This window comes from Diceros bicornis, chromosome 28, assembly GCF_020826845.1.
Source record: "Diceros bicornis minor isolate mBicDic1 chromosome 28, mDicBic1.mat.cur, whole genome shotgun sequence".
NCBI classification, from domain to species: Eukaryota; Metazoa; Chordata; class Mammalia; order Perissodactyla; family Rhinocerotidae; genus Diceros; species Diceros bicornis.
In genome coordinates, this window is record NC_080767.1 from 24,594,981 (window position 1) to 24,614,480 (window position 19,500).

Here is a 19,500-nt window from a genome sequence, read left to right on the forward strand (position 1 = left end):
TGAGAGGTGTGAATGGATGACTCAGGGCCCAGACAGTGACAAGCCCCCAAGGGTGCAGACTAATCCTTCTCTGATAACAACGGGCAGCCTTGTTTCCTGAGAGCCTCGGGAGAGAGGAACCCAGGACAGCCACTTCATAGGAATCCAGCTGCCCTCTTGCCCCAACTGTCCCAGGGTTTAGGGAGGCTTCTGGGCCCCCAGCAGCATGAGCAGCAGTGTAGAAGAATGGATATGAGGCAGGTTTGTCTCCCAGATTCACTCACGATGAGACCTTGAGAAAGTTCCCTTTAACCCTGAGATTCCATTTTATCATCTGAAAAGTGGGGATATTAATACCTAGCTGGAGAGTTAGCACGAGAAATAAATTAGATAATAGATGTAAAGTGTCCTGCACACAGAAAGTGCCCAACAACTGGCAGTAATTAGGACCATCTGAGTGTCCCTCAAAGTCGCAAGAACCGTGACCTCTGAATGCACGGAGAGAACAGAAGGAGGACCCGGGATCCCACATTGTCCATTGACTCATGTAAATTTTTTCACTGATGGCTAATTTGTTCTGTACTCTGGGTTGGTTCCTGGGAGACACAGGAATAGACGTGACATAGCATGTGCTAGGGAGAGAGGAAAAAAACAGCAAAAGAAACTAACCTAGCAATATAACTGGGCCCATAGGACTATAATGAGGCTCCCAACCCAGACCTTGGAAGTGGGGGGTCAGATAAGGCTTTTTGGAGGGAGCAATATTGACCCTGAGGCATGAAGGATAAGTAGCAATTAGCCAAATGAAGGAGGGTGGTGTGGGATAAGGGTATTCCAGCAGAGGGGAGAGAATATGCTAAGGCCTGGAGGTAAGAGAGGGTATACTCTGATTAGGGGAACTTCAAGCGATGCAAGGAAGGTGGCGTGTTGAGGAGAAGATAGAGGTGGCAAAAGACGGAAGAGCAGAACTTGTCAGGGGCCAGGCTAGACCAAGTCTGTGCGCCAGGCCTTAGCGATCCTGGATTTCACCCCGAGAGCTGTGGGTGGCCACCAAAGAGTTCTAAAAACAGATCCTGCTTTTATTTAGACTAATAATATAGATTAGTATTTTATAAAAATCATTATGGCAATAACAATAACAGCAACAATAATAGTTCATGCTTATTGAGCATTCATAATATGCCAGGAAATGTTTCAAGCATTACATGTGTCAACCTACTGAATCCTCATAAAAACACGTTGAGGTAAATGCTATGATCATTCCCATTATATAGACGAAGAAGCTGAGGCACCCTTTGGAGGATTAGGCGGTTTTGAGACCTGCTGAAGATAATGTAGGTATAGTGTTAGGAGAGTGGCTGGCAACATGGCAACTGCTTTGTAAAGATGAGTTGGAAAAAGGCTTCTGGGCAGCGGTGAGCCAGCACAAGCCAGAGGGAGGCAGATTTGGGCTTTTCTAAAGTCAGAGTTATTGAGCAATGGGCCGCTCTCTCCCAAAATCCTGCTGCTGCTGGCCACTGCAGGAATGCAAACTGAGGAGAGATGGCCATGCTCTGGGATGGTTGTGGAGGAGAGTCAAGCTTCCAGAAGAGGACTGTACAATATCATGGTGACAGTAACAACAACAATGGCTAATCTCTACTGACAACTTTCAACATGAGAATTTTGACTTAACGTGGATTATCTCATTTAATTCTTGTCATAGCCCTGTGGGATGGTGCTATTCTTATCGCCATTTTGTTGAGTAAAAATATGCACACACTCACATGCAGGACCTGGCGCTTACCGAGGTGGGGGGGCCTTGCCCTGTGTCACACAGAGAGTCATAGCGGCAGAGCCCGGGGGGTGTGTCCGACTCCAACCCCCATAGTGTCCTGTCTTCCTCTTTAAGATCCCTTCCCACTCGGCGATTCTGGGACTGGTGTTCCAGCTGACACTTGTCATTCCCCTTCCCCCAGCAATTCCAGTTTGCACTAATTTAGGTCAAGCGTATATACTGCTGTGAAGAGTGGTCTCAGAGCTTCCTGCGAATGTCTTTGCCTTTGAGTAGCTCTTAAGCATCCTGCGTGCTGAGATTCCTCCTATTGCACGTCCCCCAGCCCACGGGGTGTACGGCAGCTGTTCACGGAATAAGCACAGGCCGGGAAGGAAGAGGAGAAGGGACCAATAAGGCCCAGCAGCTGCGTGGTCTTGGCGACAAAGAGAAAATGATTGTGAGTGTCCATTGCCCATCTGTGAAATGGGAACAATAGTATTCAACACACAGGGTCGTGATTAGGGCTCAGTGACATAAAAGATGCAAATGCCCCTCATCATCACCAGGCCCAAGTGGCCCTCAGTAAGGGGTGCCGTGGTTTGGAAATGCATTTGTTCATTTCACAGATATTTACCCAGCACTCTCCATGAGGGCTGGAGGTTAGGTCTACAGAAAAGAGCAAAACAGATGAGGCCTTGGTTCTCCTGGAACTTAGAGTCCAGTTAATGGAACAGAGTCACCCAGTAAGATCCTGACTCTATATCTATGCCTATGTCTATATCTATGTCTATATCTGTATCTATATCTATATCTATATATCTGATCTATGCCTATGTCTATATCTGTCTATATCTACATCTATATCTACATCTACAGATATAGATATGTCCATATCTATATCTATGCCTATGTCTATACTATATATCTATATCTGTATCTATGTCTATATCTGTATATCTATATCTATATTTGTATCTATATCTATATATACATATATGTCTATATCTATATCTGTATCTATGTCTATATATACATCTATGTCTATATCTATATTTATATATCTCTACCTATATTTGTATCTATGTCTCTACATATATCTATGTCTATGTCTATGTCTAAATATCTATATCTGTATCTATATCTATATCTCTATATAATATATCTATGCCTATGTCTATATATATGTCTATATCTATATATCTATATCTATATTTGTATCTATGTCTATATATGCATCTATGTCTCTATCTGTATCTGTATCAATGTCTATATATACATCTCTGTCTATGTCTATATTTATATATCTCTATCTATATCTGTATCTATGTCTCTACATATATCTATGTCTATATCTATGTCTATATGTCTACATCTGTATCAATATCTATATATATATGTCTATATATCTGTATCTATATCTATATCCATATCTATGTCTATATCTCTATCTATGTCTATATATATGTCTACATCCACCTATATCTATATCTATATCCATATCTATATCTATATCTATAACTATGTCTATATCTATAATTACAAACTATGATAGATGCTTAAAAAATACCGGGTACTATGAGAGCATACAGCAGAGGGGCCAATCTAATCTAGGGAGTGGGGGTAGAGGATGGGCATGGGGAAAGCAGATTCCCCCGGAGAGTATTAGGCCTGGTGACATTTTGTCACACCAGGGTTCTCCCCAGGAGTGTTGGGATAATGCGTGTCCCCTCACTACCCACCCCCCACACCTGCACAATGACTGTGGAGACCATCTGATCGCTGAGGCCACTGTTCCTCTGGCGAAAAGCCATCACCTCCTCCCTGGGGTTGTCCTGACTGCTCAGTCATAGAAATTCTCCTCTGTGCCCACCCCTCTTTCTCCTACCCCTTGCAAACCCCATCATTATTTTTAAAAGGAAACAGAAAAAGGTTCAGTGACAGAATCTAAGTCTTGAGGATTATTTATTCATAAAATGCCCACACGGAGTCATTGTGAGCTCCACTGCTCTCATCTCAGAGAGAAGCTCATTAAGATGGGCTCCAGAGGTGGGAGGGCACTGCGTTCTCAGGAGCAGTTGCTCAGAAAGCCCAGCTGGGGGTGTGTCCTGCTGCCCAGGGAGGGTGGGGGACCCTGGTGATCTGGAATGGCAGAGGGGGTTACCTGGAGCCAGGAGAGCCCACCACTAGAGAGTAAGTGGGGCTTTGTCCTCTAGCAGGAAGGGCACTGGCCTGGCAGCTCCATGTGTGAGATCTGAGTCCAGCTCTGCCTCGCTCTGCTCTGTGTCCCTGGGTGACCCTCTACCCTCTCTGGGCCTCAGGTTCCACATTTATACAATGATGAGATGAACCCTAAGGGTCCTTCCCGTTCAGATTTCAATAACAGTAAGGTAGAAATGTAAGTATGGAGGGGGCAGAGAGATAGAGAGAAAAAGAGAGACAGAAAGAGAGAGAATATATTTTATTTCCATTATTTTGCACCTAAGGAAATCAAGGGACTTATACAATCAGCAGAGATATCAGAAATAAATATAACTGAGGAAGCTCCGGGCTCACACCCAACCCCTGCCACTCATCAGCTGAGAAAACTTTACCAGTTTATTGAAGTTCTCCGAGCTTCAGCGTCCTCATGTATAGATCAACGATAATAACCCCTAACTCTCAGGTCACCATGAAGATCACATGAGGTAACAAAAGCTCTGTGAAGGCAGGGGCTCTGTCATGCTCACTGCAGTCCAGTGCCTTGAGCAGTGCCTGAGATGTTGTACAGGCACCCAGATTTTTATTGGATGGATGAATGAATGAATGAGTGAATGAATCAACGCAAACTGACCTGAACTGCTCCACCAAGCACCAAGTGCATAGCAAAGACCGTTACCCTCGCTTTTGTTGTTCTGATTGTTGTCACTAACAATAGCCTCCTTTTCATCAATCCTGAAAATTATTTAAGCCCAGAGAACAGGGGTTCTTAAGTCGGTGCCCAGGACCCCTTTGTCAGTCTCCAGAAGCACATGAGCCACATCTTAGAATAATGTTTTTAAATACATAAAATCAAATGCAAGAAGCATTACAAAAGGAACCATTTATCAAAATATTTTTTAAAAGCCAACTGTAATGCAATAATATATATGTTTCTTTATTGACACATTAACTAACAAGATCTAGTAACAGATGTAATAACAGCCGTAAATTCGAAGTATTTGAAGAGCGTAAACTATATTTTAAGACATCTGCACCAAATGAAACAACAAATGAAATATGATATAAAACTACATGTAATTTCAATCGGTGACAAACTCACAGGAGCTGCTAATACACTCGTGTTTGTCTGAGAAGGAAATGCTCAATTTCAATGAGAGGTTGGTGAAAGTAAAAACGTATTATTTTCCCATGTAATTTCACGGACCTCCAGCATGGACCCCAGGTTGAGAGCCTCTGCCTGGACCGACACTTTGAGGGAGAAAGCTTCTCCCTGAATATGTGTAAATTTATATAGTCAGAAGCTTGGGTCTAGATAAAAAGAGACAGGAAATTAAAACTCAGCTATGATCATACCCAAATCATTCCTTCCTGGAGGGGCACATGGGATGCGATGAAAGATGGAAAGACTTTGGCTTCAGAGAACAAAATTTAACAAGCTCCCAAGGATGTGTCCTTGCACGAGTGACTCTCTCTGAGCTCTGGTTTCCTCATCTGCAAATGCATCACTGTGATGTTTCCTGGCAGGCTGGCTGGGGACTGGGTGAAATAAATAAGACAATGCATGTCGTGCAATCATGCAAATGCTAGCCCCTCTCTGCCCCCTCTTCTGTTCCCTCTAGGATGAGACAAGTTTATCGCAGCCACACTTAGAGCTGCGGAATGTACCATGGAGGGGATGCATTTCCACGTTCCTTAGCACCTGCTGGGTACCAGAACCTCAGCTAGATACTCGGCACTCAGAGGTCCCCAGACAAAGTCCCTGCCCTCAAGAAGTGTACAAGCTGGGGTCAGAGACAACAAATGAAGATGTGTAATATGAAGCAGAGTGAACACTTGTAGCCTAGATGCATAAAAATACATCATGAGATCCCCAAGAGGAAGCAATGAATTCTTCCTGGGCTGGTTGGGGAAAGCTTCCTGCAGGAGGTAGCAATACATTGGCTCTTGAAGGAAGATGAGGATCATGATGATGAGGAGGAGGACACAAGGAGAAGAAAGGCAAGACAGGTGTTAGAGCATAGCACAAACAGAGCAGCTAAAATGGGGAAGAGAGGGAGGAGTGTTGGAGAAATAGGAGCGAGCACATTATAAAGGGGAGAGGTAGGCAGGAGACAGGGAAGCTCACCAGGCTCTGCTGTATGTGTTTTATAGACCATTTTCTAGTTCAATCCCATAAGGCAGATGTTATTAGCCCATTTTAGAGATGAGAGGACTGAGCTCAGAATGGTGATGTCATGTACGATCCCACAGTTCCTTAAAAGGGGAGCCGTAACAGGAATCCAACTGTGGTCTAAAGTCCACATCCTCACCCCACAGTGGCACCTACTGTGCTCTCTGGAATTCCACCCAAAGTCAGAATCAGGAACCAAAAAGCTTTAGGAGCAGGATTTTGCAATCAGGGAAGCGCTGCTTTTTCCCCCTAAAGCAGCCCTCATCCCCTTTCCCTTGCCTGGCACATGCTGTCTCCTCCTCCTCTGCTCCGGCAGTTCCAGCCACCAGCCTGGGTGGTCGTGAACATAGGGAGTGTGTGGTGACAATAGAGACTCTGGCCTGCTCTCCAGCCAGCTGTCACCCGCCAGCCAGGCTGAGTTGGGCCCTGGGGGCTTCTCTCCCGCCTGCCTGACCCCCACACTGCCAGGGGCCTCTGTTTCTGGCTCCTGTCCCAGCCAGGCTGGCCTCTGCCACTTGCTGGCAGGCAGTTCCCAGGGCCAGCAGAGGGATGGGCATGAGCCAGCCCCTGCCTCCCTCCCATGGAGGGCCTCCCTTCCAGGACTGGCCGGTGGCCTGTCCTCGAGCTTAAGACTTGCTGGCTATAGCTGAGACATGGGGAGAAGTTTCTGGAAAGTGTTTGGAGGAATAGGGGCAGGCAGCAACTTCATTTTCCAATCCCATAAGCCTCTTCTTAGCCAGTGAATATCAGACTCATTCTGCTGATAAATCTCCATTGTCTTTGAAGATTTTCTTCATTCATCCAAGCCAAATTAATCACATTCTCCATGGCCTCAATGAATGCTGAGTATGTCTCATTATTACTAATAATAGACTAATAGCTAAGATACTGAGTTCTCCACCTGCATTATCTCATGCCACACTTGCAGCAACTCATTAAGAGACATGTGCAAACCCACTGTACAGATGCAAAGACTGAGGCTCAGGGAGGTGCAGAGATTTGCAGAGATTCACATAGCTAATTGATTTCAAATCTAGCTCTGTCTGACTTCAGTGATGGAGGCATTTTAAACTTCCATGCCATCCAACCACCCATTTCAGCCCCTTTCATGAGGTAAGTGTTTATGACCCACCTCCTCTGTGAGCAACGGAATGGGCAGCCCAAGGCTTGGCCTAGAGAAGCGTATGGTAGATGTTTGAGCAGAGAAGAAAGGAGGAAGGAAAGGAGGGCTTGAGGAGAGAGAGGAAGGGAGGAGCAGCGATAAGTTTATTTTCCCCACTAGACTGTTAGTTTCTAAAGGCAGGAATCTCTGCACCTCCAGGGCCTAGCACAATGACATTGCATAGCAAGGTGGCACATCTTTACTGAATATTTAAATGAATGGATGGATGCATAAACAAACAACGAGAGAACTCATTGAGGAATTAATGAAAGAATGAATGCCGCAGGCCCAATTTACTGGTAAATTGGTCTTTAAATGAATTTGAGCTTTCAAGAGCTGAGGCCCCATATCCTTGATGCCTCCCCTGTGGGAATTACAGTAATGAAGTTCTAGGGAGAGATGAGAAGATAAAAATGAAAATCAAGGTGAAACTCTCTGCCCTCTAAGACCCTGTGAAATGTGGAGTTGTTATTCAGTGGGTATAAATTCTCAGTTATGCAAGGTGAGTTTGTTCTAGAGATCTGCTGTATAACATAGTGCCTATAGTTAACAAAATGGTATTGTGCACTTAAAAATTTGTTAAGAGGGTAGATCTCATGTTAAGTGTTCTTACCACAAACAAACCAACAAACAAAAAGGCCAAAGGTCAGGAGGAAACTTTTGGAGGTGATGGATCTGTTTATTATCTTGACTGTGGTGATGGTTTCATGGGTATATGTGTATGTCCAAACTCATCAAATTGTATACATTAAATGTGTGCAGTTTTGTGTGTATCAATCATACCTCAATCCAGCTGTTAATCATTAAAATAAAAAGACCCCTTGGGATCCCAAGCCACTGGAAAGGTCACGGTGTTCCCCAGACTTCACATCCACAAGAGCAGCCCCTAGCCCGGAAATTCTCTCTTCACATGTGTCCTTTAAAGTGGCTTCCTTTTACCATCCATTATCTCCTGACCATAGACAGTCACAGCCCTGTGTTCTCCAGGCCTCTGGACATGGCCAGGTTCCATGTGGCAGGCGGGGGTACAGGCAGAAATTCATCAAAGTTTCAGGAAGGGAGTGGGCTGAAGCCCTGAGAGAAATGTGGGCTAACAGGGACAGCCTCAGAACCAGACAATCCTTTGTAATCTCTAAATGCTTCCTGACCAAGCAGGCCAAGAGCTGGAAGAGTGGGAAAGGCACTGGATTGAGAGTCTGGAGACTTGGATTCTAAATGGGTTCTGCCCCTCGCTCACTGTGATTATGGCAAGGCCTTCTACTCTCTGGGCCTCAGTTTCCCCATCTGTGAAGAGAGGGCTGGACTTAATGCTGCCTCAGATTGCTTTCAACGTGAACTGCTCCAGAAGTCACCAAGTGCCTTGTATTTCTGGAGAGCCTGGGGGAAGTGTCCCAATTCTCTATGCTGGTGGAAGACTCCTGCTGCCTCAGAACCAGGGGCTGGAAGGTTTCTGAGGAGGTGTCCCGGAGGCAGAGGCCCCCTTCTGACAGCTCAGCTGGCCGCACCCCTCCCCCCACCCCCCTTCTTCATTCAGGCCACTTTTGTGGAGCACCCGCTGTGTACCAGGCACTGTACAAGGCCTGTGGAGGTGGGCGGGGCTGGCCCTTGTCCTCAAAGACCCTGTATATCAGGCATACACAGAAACGAACCAACGGCAGAACAGCCTGTGAGGAACTGCCAAATTAGTGTCAGAAAGCACAACACTCCTTGTTTTAATGATCCCTTGCATGTGTGCAGGGCTGGATCATTTTCAAAGTGTTGTCACACACATCATTTCATTGGGCTGTCACAGTTGTCCCTGGTCTTGCTGTTTCCATTTGACAGATGAACAAACTGAGTCCCTGAGAGAAAGAACAGCTTGCTTAAAATCACATCCCTGATTTTTTTGGGCAGTGTCCATGGACTGTAGTGATCAGGTGGGCTTCCTGGAGGAGACAGGTTTTGAGTGTGGCTGAAGGATGGAAAGTATGCATCCAGGATAGTGAGTGTGGAGAGGGAGGAGATCATATGCCAGCAAAGGGAAAGGAACTCTGGAGGATGGAATTCTATTCCAGAATGTAGAGAAATCTATTCTATAATGTAGGTGTAGGGAGGAGATAAAATTGCAAGTGGTGTTAGAACAAAGAAAAGAAAGAAATACGGAAAGAGGACAGTTTGGGACATCAGAAAGCATTCAGCATCCCAGTGAGAGGAATCTGAGTTGGAATCCCAGCTCTGCCTGGAACCTCATTGTGTGACCTCAAGAGAGTGACTTGGTCTCTCTGATCTTGGCTTCCTTATTTGTCAAATGGAGATTATAGCACCTACCTCTCAGGACAGACATGAAATGAGATAAGCCACCGAAAGCACTCCCATTGCCCAGCACAGAGCAAGAGCGCAGCCCGGGTAAATTCCCTTTTACTGTGCTTCTCGTCAGCACCTGGGCGAGGCTCTGTCCTTGCATGGTATTGACAGGCTAGAACAAAATGCAATTTCCCAAGAGATTCCAGCTTATGTAGAACACAAGGCGCCTCTACCTGCCTACAAAGAATTACTTTACTCTATAAAATGGAAATTCCAGGCAGGAAAAGGCTGCGTCCAGTCTATCAGCTACTTGCAAAAAAATATAGTGGTGGATAGTGAGTTATGGTAATTAAACACTAGCTAATTCATTAGCTGAAAAGAACTGTTGCTACTTTGAAGCATAAGTGCTATCTGTAGCACAGTTTAACGAACAGGGTTTTCGTGTGGTGAAAATTACCAGATAATTGCTCCCTGATCATCAATAACTACAAGACTTCTGTTAGGTATTCAAAGGCTGGAACAATGATTCCTAATTTCTTTAGGAACAACAAAATAATTATCCACCCATCTTTCCATCTATCCACCCATCATTCCGCCATTCCATTCATTACAAGGGTACTCACTGAGAACCTGCTATGCCCACCCCTGTGCTATGAACTGTCAGAAATACAAATTAGACTAAGCCATGACCTCTGCCCCCAACAGAACCAGCAACCTTGAAGAGCAGAGAAGACATGGCACAAGGTCTTGGGGAGGTGACAAAGGGAGGAGGTTACTTCCAATTTGGGATTAGGGGAGTGGGTGGGAGTTGGGTATGTGGATCAAGGAAGACTTCAACCTTCCTGTATCTTTGGAATTTTCAGCTGTGCACATATATTGCTTATTCAAAGATAAATAAATATTTTATTTAAAAAAATTCAATGATGGCACTGGAGAAAGAGGAAGAGGAGGAAAAAGGAAGAGGAAAAGAGGAAGAGAAGGTTATGAACTGAAAACAGGTCATTACAGTTGAGCTTGTGTCATGAGTGATAAAGCAAAAGGCAAAAAGTAAGAAGACCGGATCCAAAGAAAGTGGAGGTGAAGAAATGAAAACCTTAAGTGTCAACTACTCTCCAGAAGCTTGCTTATGTCTTCATTTGCATTTATTTGACAAGAAAGTGATAGTTTCCACCAATCAAGTTGGCAAATGTTTTTGTCAAATGATAATTCTCTGATGATCACGCTGATGAGGGTAGAGTGAAATGCTATTTTTCCTATGCTATTTGTGCTGTACAAATTGCCCAAATTTATGGAAAGCCATCCAGAAAAATATATCAAAACTCCTGAAGTGTTCCTACAGTTTGACCTAGTGATCACAGTAGTACCTTCTAAAGGAAAAAACAAGCAATGCAGGTAAAGTCGTACACACAAAAATGTTCATCACAACATCGTCTTATAAAGGGGTTAAAATTGGAAATGATCTAAATATCCAACAGTGACAATATGTTGACAAACATCATAGTTGATTCATATAATAAGATGTTATATGAAATTTAAAAATTATGATTTCCAGGTATAGCTAAGTGTATGGAAAATTTTTACAATATTAAGCTATTTTCAAAAAAATGCAAGAAAAAATTACATATACACAAACACACATGAATATATAATAGGAAAAAAAAAGACTTCAAAGGGAAGGTGGTATTTTATTGGGTTGGATGTGTGGTGATGGGGGTGAGACTATGCAGCAGATAGCCCTTAGATTTGTTTATATATCTATGTCTCCTTCTGGTAACAGCGCCCACTTTGGCTTGGTGGAAATTAACACCACTCTCCCCATACACACATACACATTGGATACAGCCTTGCAGATTTACCAGTCAAGGTGCCTTGCATTCCTCTGGCCTACAGGTAAGCAAGCTAACTGACAGCTAGGCCCATCAGATGTTTACTGCTGGGAATCGGAATCTTAAGCACAAAGACGTGAAGGATGAGGATGTGGAAATCAGTGCTCGTAAATCATCCAGGCTCATGTACCCTTTGGAGGTTCTTCAAGGTACCCCTCCAGGTGGGTCTACTTTGGTTTGCTAAGTGTTGTTATAAGCAATAGCCAGCCACTGGAAGTTTCTGAACAGGGAAGTAACATAAATAGAGCCGTGTCTCCAAGCGGTGAAGGAACACTTCAGAGCTTCTAGGTTTGGTTTAGCGCGTTCTGAGTTTTGCCATCAGAAGAGCCAGCAGAAGATTCAGGGTTTTTAGAGAAGAGTGTGGAGAGAGGATACTGAGTTTCAGGCACTCCTGACCAGGAAGAGATGCCTGTCTTGTGCCTTCTGAAAGAAACCAGCAGTGAGCAGAAGGCAAGGGAAGAAAGGCCTCCATCATGGCCTTGTCTCCACGGAAGAGCCTGGAACAACTAGGAGGGAAAGAGAAAAAGGAGAGAATGTACTTTGAGGCCCATGCTAATACTAGAGTTGCTTGGTAAATTCAGTCTCACAGCCTGTCAGGCAGGCACACTTTCTCTAGAAGCCCTGTCTCTTAGAAACTCAGGACCTAAGCTTGGGGACCTGGGAGGCCACGGACAACAGGAGAAAGCCACTGATGCTGGAATCTAGGAGAAGCAGGTTAAGACTCTGCTCTGCTGCTAATGTGAGAGATCTTGGACAGTGGCTTCCCTTTTCTGAGCCTCAGCTGCCCTATTTTCTTTCTTTCTTCTTTTTTTTTTTTTTGTGAGGAAGATCAGCCCAGTGTTAACATCTGCCAATCCTCCTCTTTTTTTTTTTTTGCTGAGGAAGACTGGCCCTGGGATGACATCCGTGTCCATCTTCCTCCACTTTATATGGGACGCCACACAGCATGGCTTGCCAAGCAGTGTGTCGGTGCACGCCCGGGATCCGGGCCAGCAAACCCCAGGCTGCCACAGCGGAGCGCGCACACTTAACCGCTTGCGCCACTGGGCTGGCCCAACAGGCGCCCTATTTTCAACAGACTTGTTTACTCATTCATTTAAAAGCATATTCATTCATTCATTCATTCACTCAACAAATGTCTAATGAGTGCCCACTGCCATTTACTGCTAGTTTAGGCTTGTGCATGAAAAGAAGGAAAATTGGTTCTTTTCTTTATGTCAAAAGGGTGAGTAGGCTCTCTGCGGTCCCGTCCAGCAAGGATGAGGGAGCTGTGGGCTCCTCACTCCTGGGCTAACCCCATGTCTCTACCTCTTAAGGATCTGGGTGGACCTGCAACAACAGGCAGCAGAGTCTGGTCCTGGCCACAGACTCACTGTTAGAGATTCACAGCACAGGGGAAGATGCAATTTTCTGCCCACGTCGCACAAGCAGTGTGGGAGAACTGACTTCTTCTGTAAATGGGTTTTCTTTTTTGGTGGGGGAAAGAATTTGACATTTTAGAAATATTAAAAGATATTTACTGAGCATAGCTATTATATGCCAGGCATTATTCCAGGTGTAGCAAAGACGGCAACATATAAAAGAGGCCCTTCCCTCATGGTGTTTATATTCTAGTGGGGAGAGAAACTTCAAACAAATGAACAAGGATTAAAGAGTTAAATGGCTTAAATGTTAAACAGTTACTAGGACAGAAGGGGGCTAGGGAGTGCTGGGGCAGGCTGAGGGGAGGTGTGCCGGTTTGCAAGGTGGTTAGGGAAGGCCTGTAGGGTCATCAAGATAATCAAATGAGATAATGAATGCAGAGTGATTAACACAGCATCTGGTGTAGAGCAAGTGCCCCATACAAGGCTGCTGATGTTGTTATTGTTAATTATGTTCTGAATTCCATATCTGAATATTCGGACATCAATGCCTATTTCATAGAATTACTGAATAGATTACATTTGGAAATACATAAAAATAAATTTACAAGACAAATTTAGCAAGTGATCTTTGAGAGCCAGCTATGTTCCAGGGAAGACAGGCATAAACAAACATATAAATACATAATATAAAGTCAGAGTGGTAAATGAAGGAAGAAAAAGCAGGCAGAGCCTGAGATAAGATTTCTCCTCAGGAAGAAAGGAAAGGACCTCCAAGGCCTGAAGAGATGACCTTTGAGCCGATGCAGGAAGTAAGTGCTAGAGAGAACCAGGCTGTGGAAAACTTGTTACAGAGGGAACAGCAGGTGCAAAGGCCCAGAGGCAGGGATGAGGTTGGCCCTGCAAGGAGCAGCAGGGGCCAGAGAGTCTTGGAGTTGAGAGTGAGGACTCTAGGTTTTATTATAGGTATAAAGCAAAGGCATTGGAGGGTTTACAGCAAGGAGTATAATGATCTGATTTACAATTCAAAAGCATAACTCTGACCACTCCGTGTAGGTTTACAGTATATATCACTTTATTCATCTTCATTGTATCATAAAATCAGAGGTAACATATGCAGTGTCTGACATTCATTCTAAAATAAATATATTCATTTCATGCCTACTATGTGTAGGCTGCTGGATACAGCAGTGTAGATGGAGACAGTCACTACTTCTTGCCCTCAGCGACCTTCTGATGGTTTTATTGGCACAGTGTAGATACTCAATAAATTATTATCACTTGATATAAAATAATATATTATATTATGTGAATAACATAGCGTTCATATGTTTATCTCTCTTGCCCCCAAAGTGACAGTTAAAATCCACAAGAGGCAGCAAAAGGAAGGAAAAAAAAAAGAGGAGGAGGAAATAATGGAAGAGAAAGCAGGGACACACCATTTCTCACCACCGTATCTCTGAATATGTGGATATGACCTTCCTCTCATATGACTATCTGGCGGACTCCTATTCACGTTCTGGAGCCCAGCTCACTTATCCCCTCTTCCCTGAAGCCAGCAGCCCTCCCTCCACGGCACCACCCAGGCTGAATTGCTGTCACCTGCCTGCCCACCTTCCTAGATCCTGGATCCACCTCTCCTGAGGCACGTCGAGGGGCGCCTGGGTGTGCTGTTTGCTTATGACCTTCATTCTTCTCATTTATTTGTGCGTTCTCAGTGAGCAGCACAGGATATGACACATGGCTGGTGTAATAAACATTTGCAGAAGCAAGAAAGGAAGAGAAGAAGAGAGGAAGCAAAGGGGGAAGGAAGGGAGGGAGCGAGGGAAAGGAATCCCATTCTTCCTTCTTCCTTTTTCAGGTAACACTAAAGCTCATTTCAACCAGCAAGTGCTGAGTTTATTGATTGATATTTCTGAAGTATTGAACTGAGTTTCTATTGACAGAAATAACTACCAACCAGGCTGGGGAAGAGAGAAATGTGCTGACAGCCAGCAAATCATACCCCTGGTATTGGAGTGTCTGTCTGTGCCAAAAGGGACGATCATTAATTTCCTGTTCCTTTACAGTTACATTTCTTGGGTTGACTGACAAGTTCATTCTGAGGATTCATCAGGCCCTTTATAAATAAACTCCCTTCTTATTCCAAGTTTCTAACCGCATCTGCCACCCAGGTGATTGGCTGCTCGAAACTCACATAAACATTTCAAATTGCTAGTGATAGCTCAACATGGTAGTTAAAGGAGATCTTCCGGTGACAGTGTGATATAATCAAGAGAACCCACTTCCCCTGGCATTTCAGGCATCTCAATTCCATGCACAGAACCAAAGAGGATTTCATTCATTGCCCCACCACCCAGTACCTTTAAATACATGATACTGATGCATTTGGCTATAAAATGGTTTGTTGGCTTGTGGAACTTGAAATTAAGTCCCCAGCAAAAGCTGTGTGATTCTGAGTAAGTCACTTAACCTTTCTGAGCTTCAGTTTTCTTGCCTGTAAAAGGTGGATACATTGTGAGTGGCACTGCTGATAAGGAAGACAGGAGGTAACAGAAGTGAAGATGTTTAAAGCTCTGTAGAGAGGAAAGAAACTTGTAACACTATCTCATTAAGTTTCATAATGAGTCTCATGGTTGCTATCTCCATGTTACAGACTAGCAAACAGCATCTCTAAGAAGGGAAGTCACCTGTTGCAGGCTGGTAAGCGGCAGAGGTGTGCTATGAACCCAGCTCTGCCGGAGGCAGCCACTCACAGAAAGACAATTTATCATTAACCTTATTAGCGATTTTACTCCTGTGCCTGGCCTAAAATTCCATTCGGTGCCAGTGGCCTTGTGGTTAGCATAGGAAGAACTCGGCTCTCTGCTGGCCTTCACGTACAAAGTAATTCCAGTCCATCTAGAAATAATTCTGCAGGCTCAAAGCGTCATCAAAGCAAACTTCTTGGAACCTAAATGCCTGGCATTGATGTAGTTAATGTATTCATCGTTCAGTTTATTTTGCTAGCAGTAGCCAGAGGTACCTTGACATTTGCATTAGTATACAATTTCTCTTAAAGACTGTTTCTGCGTTGGAAAGGTTTTGTGTAGTGCTATTAACTCGGGCAGGGAAACTTCTCTGTTGAAAGACAATCAGCCATATGTGGTAGAGATTTTGGGCTGAGGCACAAGACATTTCGCTTTCATTTACTCACAGACATTTACTGAATACCTCCTGTTCAGTGGTGTTCAGTCGCCCTGGCCCTTTCGCAGCTTCCATTAGAGTGGGGAAGATGAAATTAATCCGATAATGCTATGTTCCCTTTGAGTCAAACAGTGAGTGGGGCACTTAACACAGGCTATCTTAACCACAAATTTGTGCAGTCACAACGGTGTTACTTACCCCCATTTTATAGATGAGGAAACTGAGGCACAGCAAAGCACAGGGACACGCACCATGACCCACAGCTTGCAAGGGGAGGATCTAGGATTTGCATGTGAGCTGTGACAAGCCAGAGGGTGTCTTTTGATTGACAGTTGGGCTCTGGGCCTTGAGGTGAGATTGTTACAGCTGGGTGACAGGGACATGGGCACCCACTGCACCATCCTTTCTACTTTTGTATATGTTTGACATTTTCCATAATAAGAAAATATTTTTTAAAAGTACAGGCTCTGGAGCCAGACTGCCTGAGGTCTTAACTGTGAAACAGGAGTAATACTACCACCGTAGACCTGGGGTTGCTGTGAGGAGAAAATGAATTAATACCGACAAAGCATTAGAACGGGTCGCATGGTAAGTATTCAAGACATGTTAGTTATTATTTATTGTAACAGCTGAGCTGGAAAAGCCTGCAGTGCTCAGAGTGTCTAGCACGCCCTGCCCTACGCATTCCTGAGTATAAGGTAACCCATGCCCCATCTTCCTAAGACTTTAAGTTATTCGGTCTGCCTGAATATATAAACTGCTTAGAAATGTAAATGAACCAGCCATAGTTCTACTTAAAGTATTTCATTTATTAGGTTAGTAATACCTCATGCAATAATGCTCACACAGTAATAAATTTAGAAATACAGCTCTTGCCCACTCTTTTGTTTGGATAAAACTATTTTATTTCAACTCTTCACCTATAACTCCTGATCTAGTCTCATGTTTCTTCCCCAAGCAGTTGTTTAAAATAAAGTAGTTGAGAAAATACCCTTCATGTGTGAGAAAGCCATACTCAAGGCAACAGCCTCTTTTCCTAAAGGTAGCTTTGCAGAGTAAAAGCTGCCCTTATATACACACATTTATGTTTATGTAGTCAGAGGGTGAATGATTTGTTAATGAGGCAAAGGGGAAGGGGCTGGTTAAACTGGGTGGGGTGGCTGGGAGCCTGGTGTGCTAGAAGCAAAAAAGAAGACAGATGAAGCTGAGAGTCAGTCCTGGTCAGACCACACTTCACCGTATCCAGCTCACCAACTTTCAACCTATTTTATATTAGAGAAGTCATCCATTGCTATTGTAAGATATTTAGACAACTCTGAAAAGTAAAAAGAAAAACAAATCCATGAACCACACTGCCCAGAGAGAGCTGATGTTATTTTGCTCTTTGATCCAAGCATGAATGCTCTTTCCCCAGATAGCCTCATGGCTCCAATGTTACCTGCTCAATGTCATTGGATGACTGCCTGATATTAGGTTTGCCAGATTTAGCAAACAAAAATACAAGCACACCCAATTAAATTTGAATTTCAGATAAACAGCAAATATTTTTTTATTATAAACATGCCCCAAACATTGCAATTATTCATTCTTTGCCGGAAATTCACACTTCTCACTCGCATCTCCGGGGTGGCAACAACCAGCCGTCCTGACTTTCCTTCCAGGAGATAGTGACCCAGAGCCTCCTCTGTGCTGACTCGGGCTAGGAGGGGGTCCCAACACCAAAACAGACATTTATGTACCTAGCAGTTCTAAATAGAAAGTGTGTGGGCCCCTTTCTGCCCTGGACCTGAGGCTAACATTGGACTGTATTCTCTATCTTCAAAAGGAAGTGGTAGCTAAAGACACGGGGTGAATGATAACTGATATTTGAAGGTGACAGAAAGAATTGTAAATACCTCTTTTTAAAAATACAGTGACTTCTATTACAATTAAAAAAAGGAAAGAAGAAAGCCAAATGGTAGCAATCACATCACAACAGGAGCTGGTGCCCTGCAGAGAGTTTCACTGGCATTTTCTGTAATTCTGACAACAATCCTGAATCCTCCTTTTACAGGTGAGTAAACAGAAGTTCAGAGAGTGAAGGTAATTTGCCCAAGGTCTCATTTAATCGGGGAGGTGCTGGGATCAGAATCTGAGGTCTGTTTGACACGAAAACTCCCACAGCAAGTACAGACTTGAAGCTCTCTGGCAGTTGCTAGGATGTGAAAGCAACTGGCTTTTCAGAAGTGCTCATGGTCACGTTATTTATTTATTGCAAAGACATTTTACCTCCCTGTGCATTTATGAAATGGGCCCTGTGAGAAGGAGTGTTTGAGCAGAGCTCCTGGAGACCCAGCACGTTCTGAAAGCAAACCTAATACTTTATCTGTGCTTACTCAGCAAGGGAATCAAGTCTTGGCAGCCTCTATTCTTAAAGGGACACGAGTGGGAGCGAGGAGGGAGGTCAATTACGACTGGACCCTGGAAGGCTTTCTGGAGTAGGTGGTATCTTAACGGAGGCCTTGGTAACTTGGGCAGAGTTTCCACAGAATGAGATTCTCCCAAATTAAACAGGACGGCAAATGAAGACTATATTGATTTTCTGCTCAGGTCAATAAATAAGATAAATTGACCAGGAGAGCTAAATACTCATCAGGGTGAACCGAACATCAACATTTACCAAGAGCAGAGGGAGGAGAAATACATATATCAGAAAAATAGGGATGCCGATAGAACATCAAGGCAGCTGCTTGGTTTCCAGTTAAGGTTTGTGTTTAAGGATTAATATTTTAGTCAGGTTCTTACGAAAAAGGAAAAAAGAAAAAAAGAAAAAGCAGTGGAATTAAGTTATTACAATAAAACTTCATTTAGTCATACCGATCGCTGGGAAGATCGATTGAGTTTTGTTTTTTTTTAAAGAATGTCATTGAATTAAAATGCACAGAGATGATAAGGCAGAAAGAGCAGTGCATTGGGAGTCAGAAGACCTGGGTCACTGGCCTGTGACTTATTAAGAGTGCAAAATCATATTTTATTCTTTTTTTGTGTCCCCTTTGCCTAGCACAGACCCTGCCATGCAGATGGAGTCTTTGAGTTCTGTGAAGAGTAGACTTTGAGGCAAGGATTTGGGTACCGGTAGTTGTTTTGGGAAGTGATCCCAGGAAGCAGGAGAGGGACTGAGAAATGAGACTGATATCAGCTCAACACAAGGTTGACATAAGGGAAGCCATATTGTAGAAAATAAACCATATTGTAACTCTGAATGACCTCTGACTAACTAACCCAGCTGGATATGCACCCTTCAGGAGATCTACATGCTCTGTAGATTTTATGATTCCTGCTTGTGCATGTACCTCCCAGCTGTGACAAGACAATAACTTTGTTCTTTTGAGTTCCCTAGGAATGTGATGACCCCCAGAGAGAGAGTCTGTCTGGTGTGGCCACTCCTAGTCTGTAACACCAGCGGGTCAACATTCCTAACCCCCTCACCTGTAACCCACTGTCTTATATAACTGCTTCAAGATTCTGTGCCCCCCTTA

General features: G+C 43.9%; 1 protein-coding gene across 6 annotated transcripts in view; it reads right to left on the reverse strand.

Moving 5' to 3' along the window:
- ASTN2 (astrotactin 2) overlaps positions 1-19,500 on the reverse strand; it is an 831,863-nt gene that overhangs the window by 352,113 nt on the left and 460,250 nt on the right. Inside the window, exon 1 of one of the 6 annotated variants that reach the window (XM_058523881.1) lies at positions 1,766-2,108. The exons of the other annotated variants lie outside the window; for them this stretch is intronic. Within the exon in view, the coding sequence (XP_058379864.1) occupies positions 1,766-1,923 (158 nt within the window). The 5' untranslated portion in view covers positions 1,924-2,108. Of the gene's footprint in view, positions 1-1,765; positions 2,109-19,500 lie in introns of those variants that run through there. 6 annotated transcript variants of the gene reach the window in all.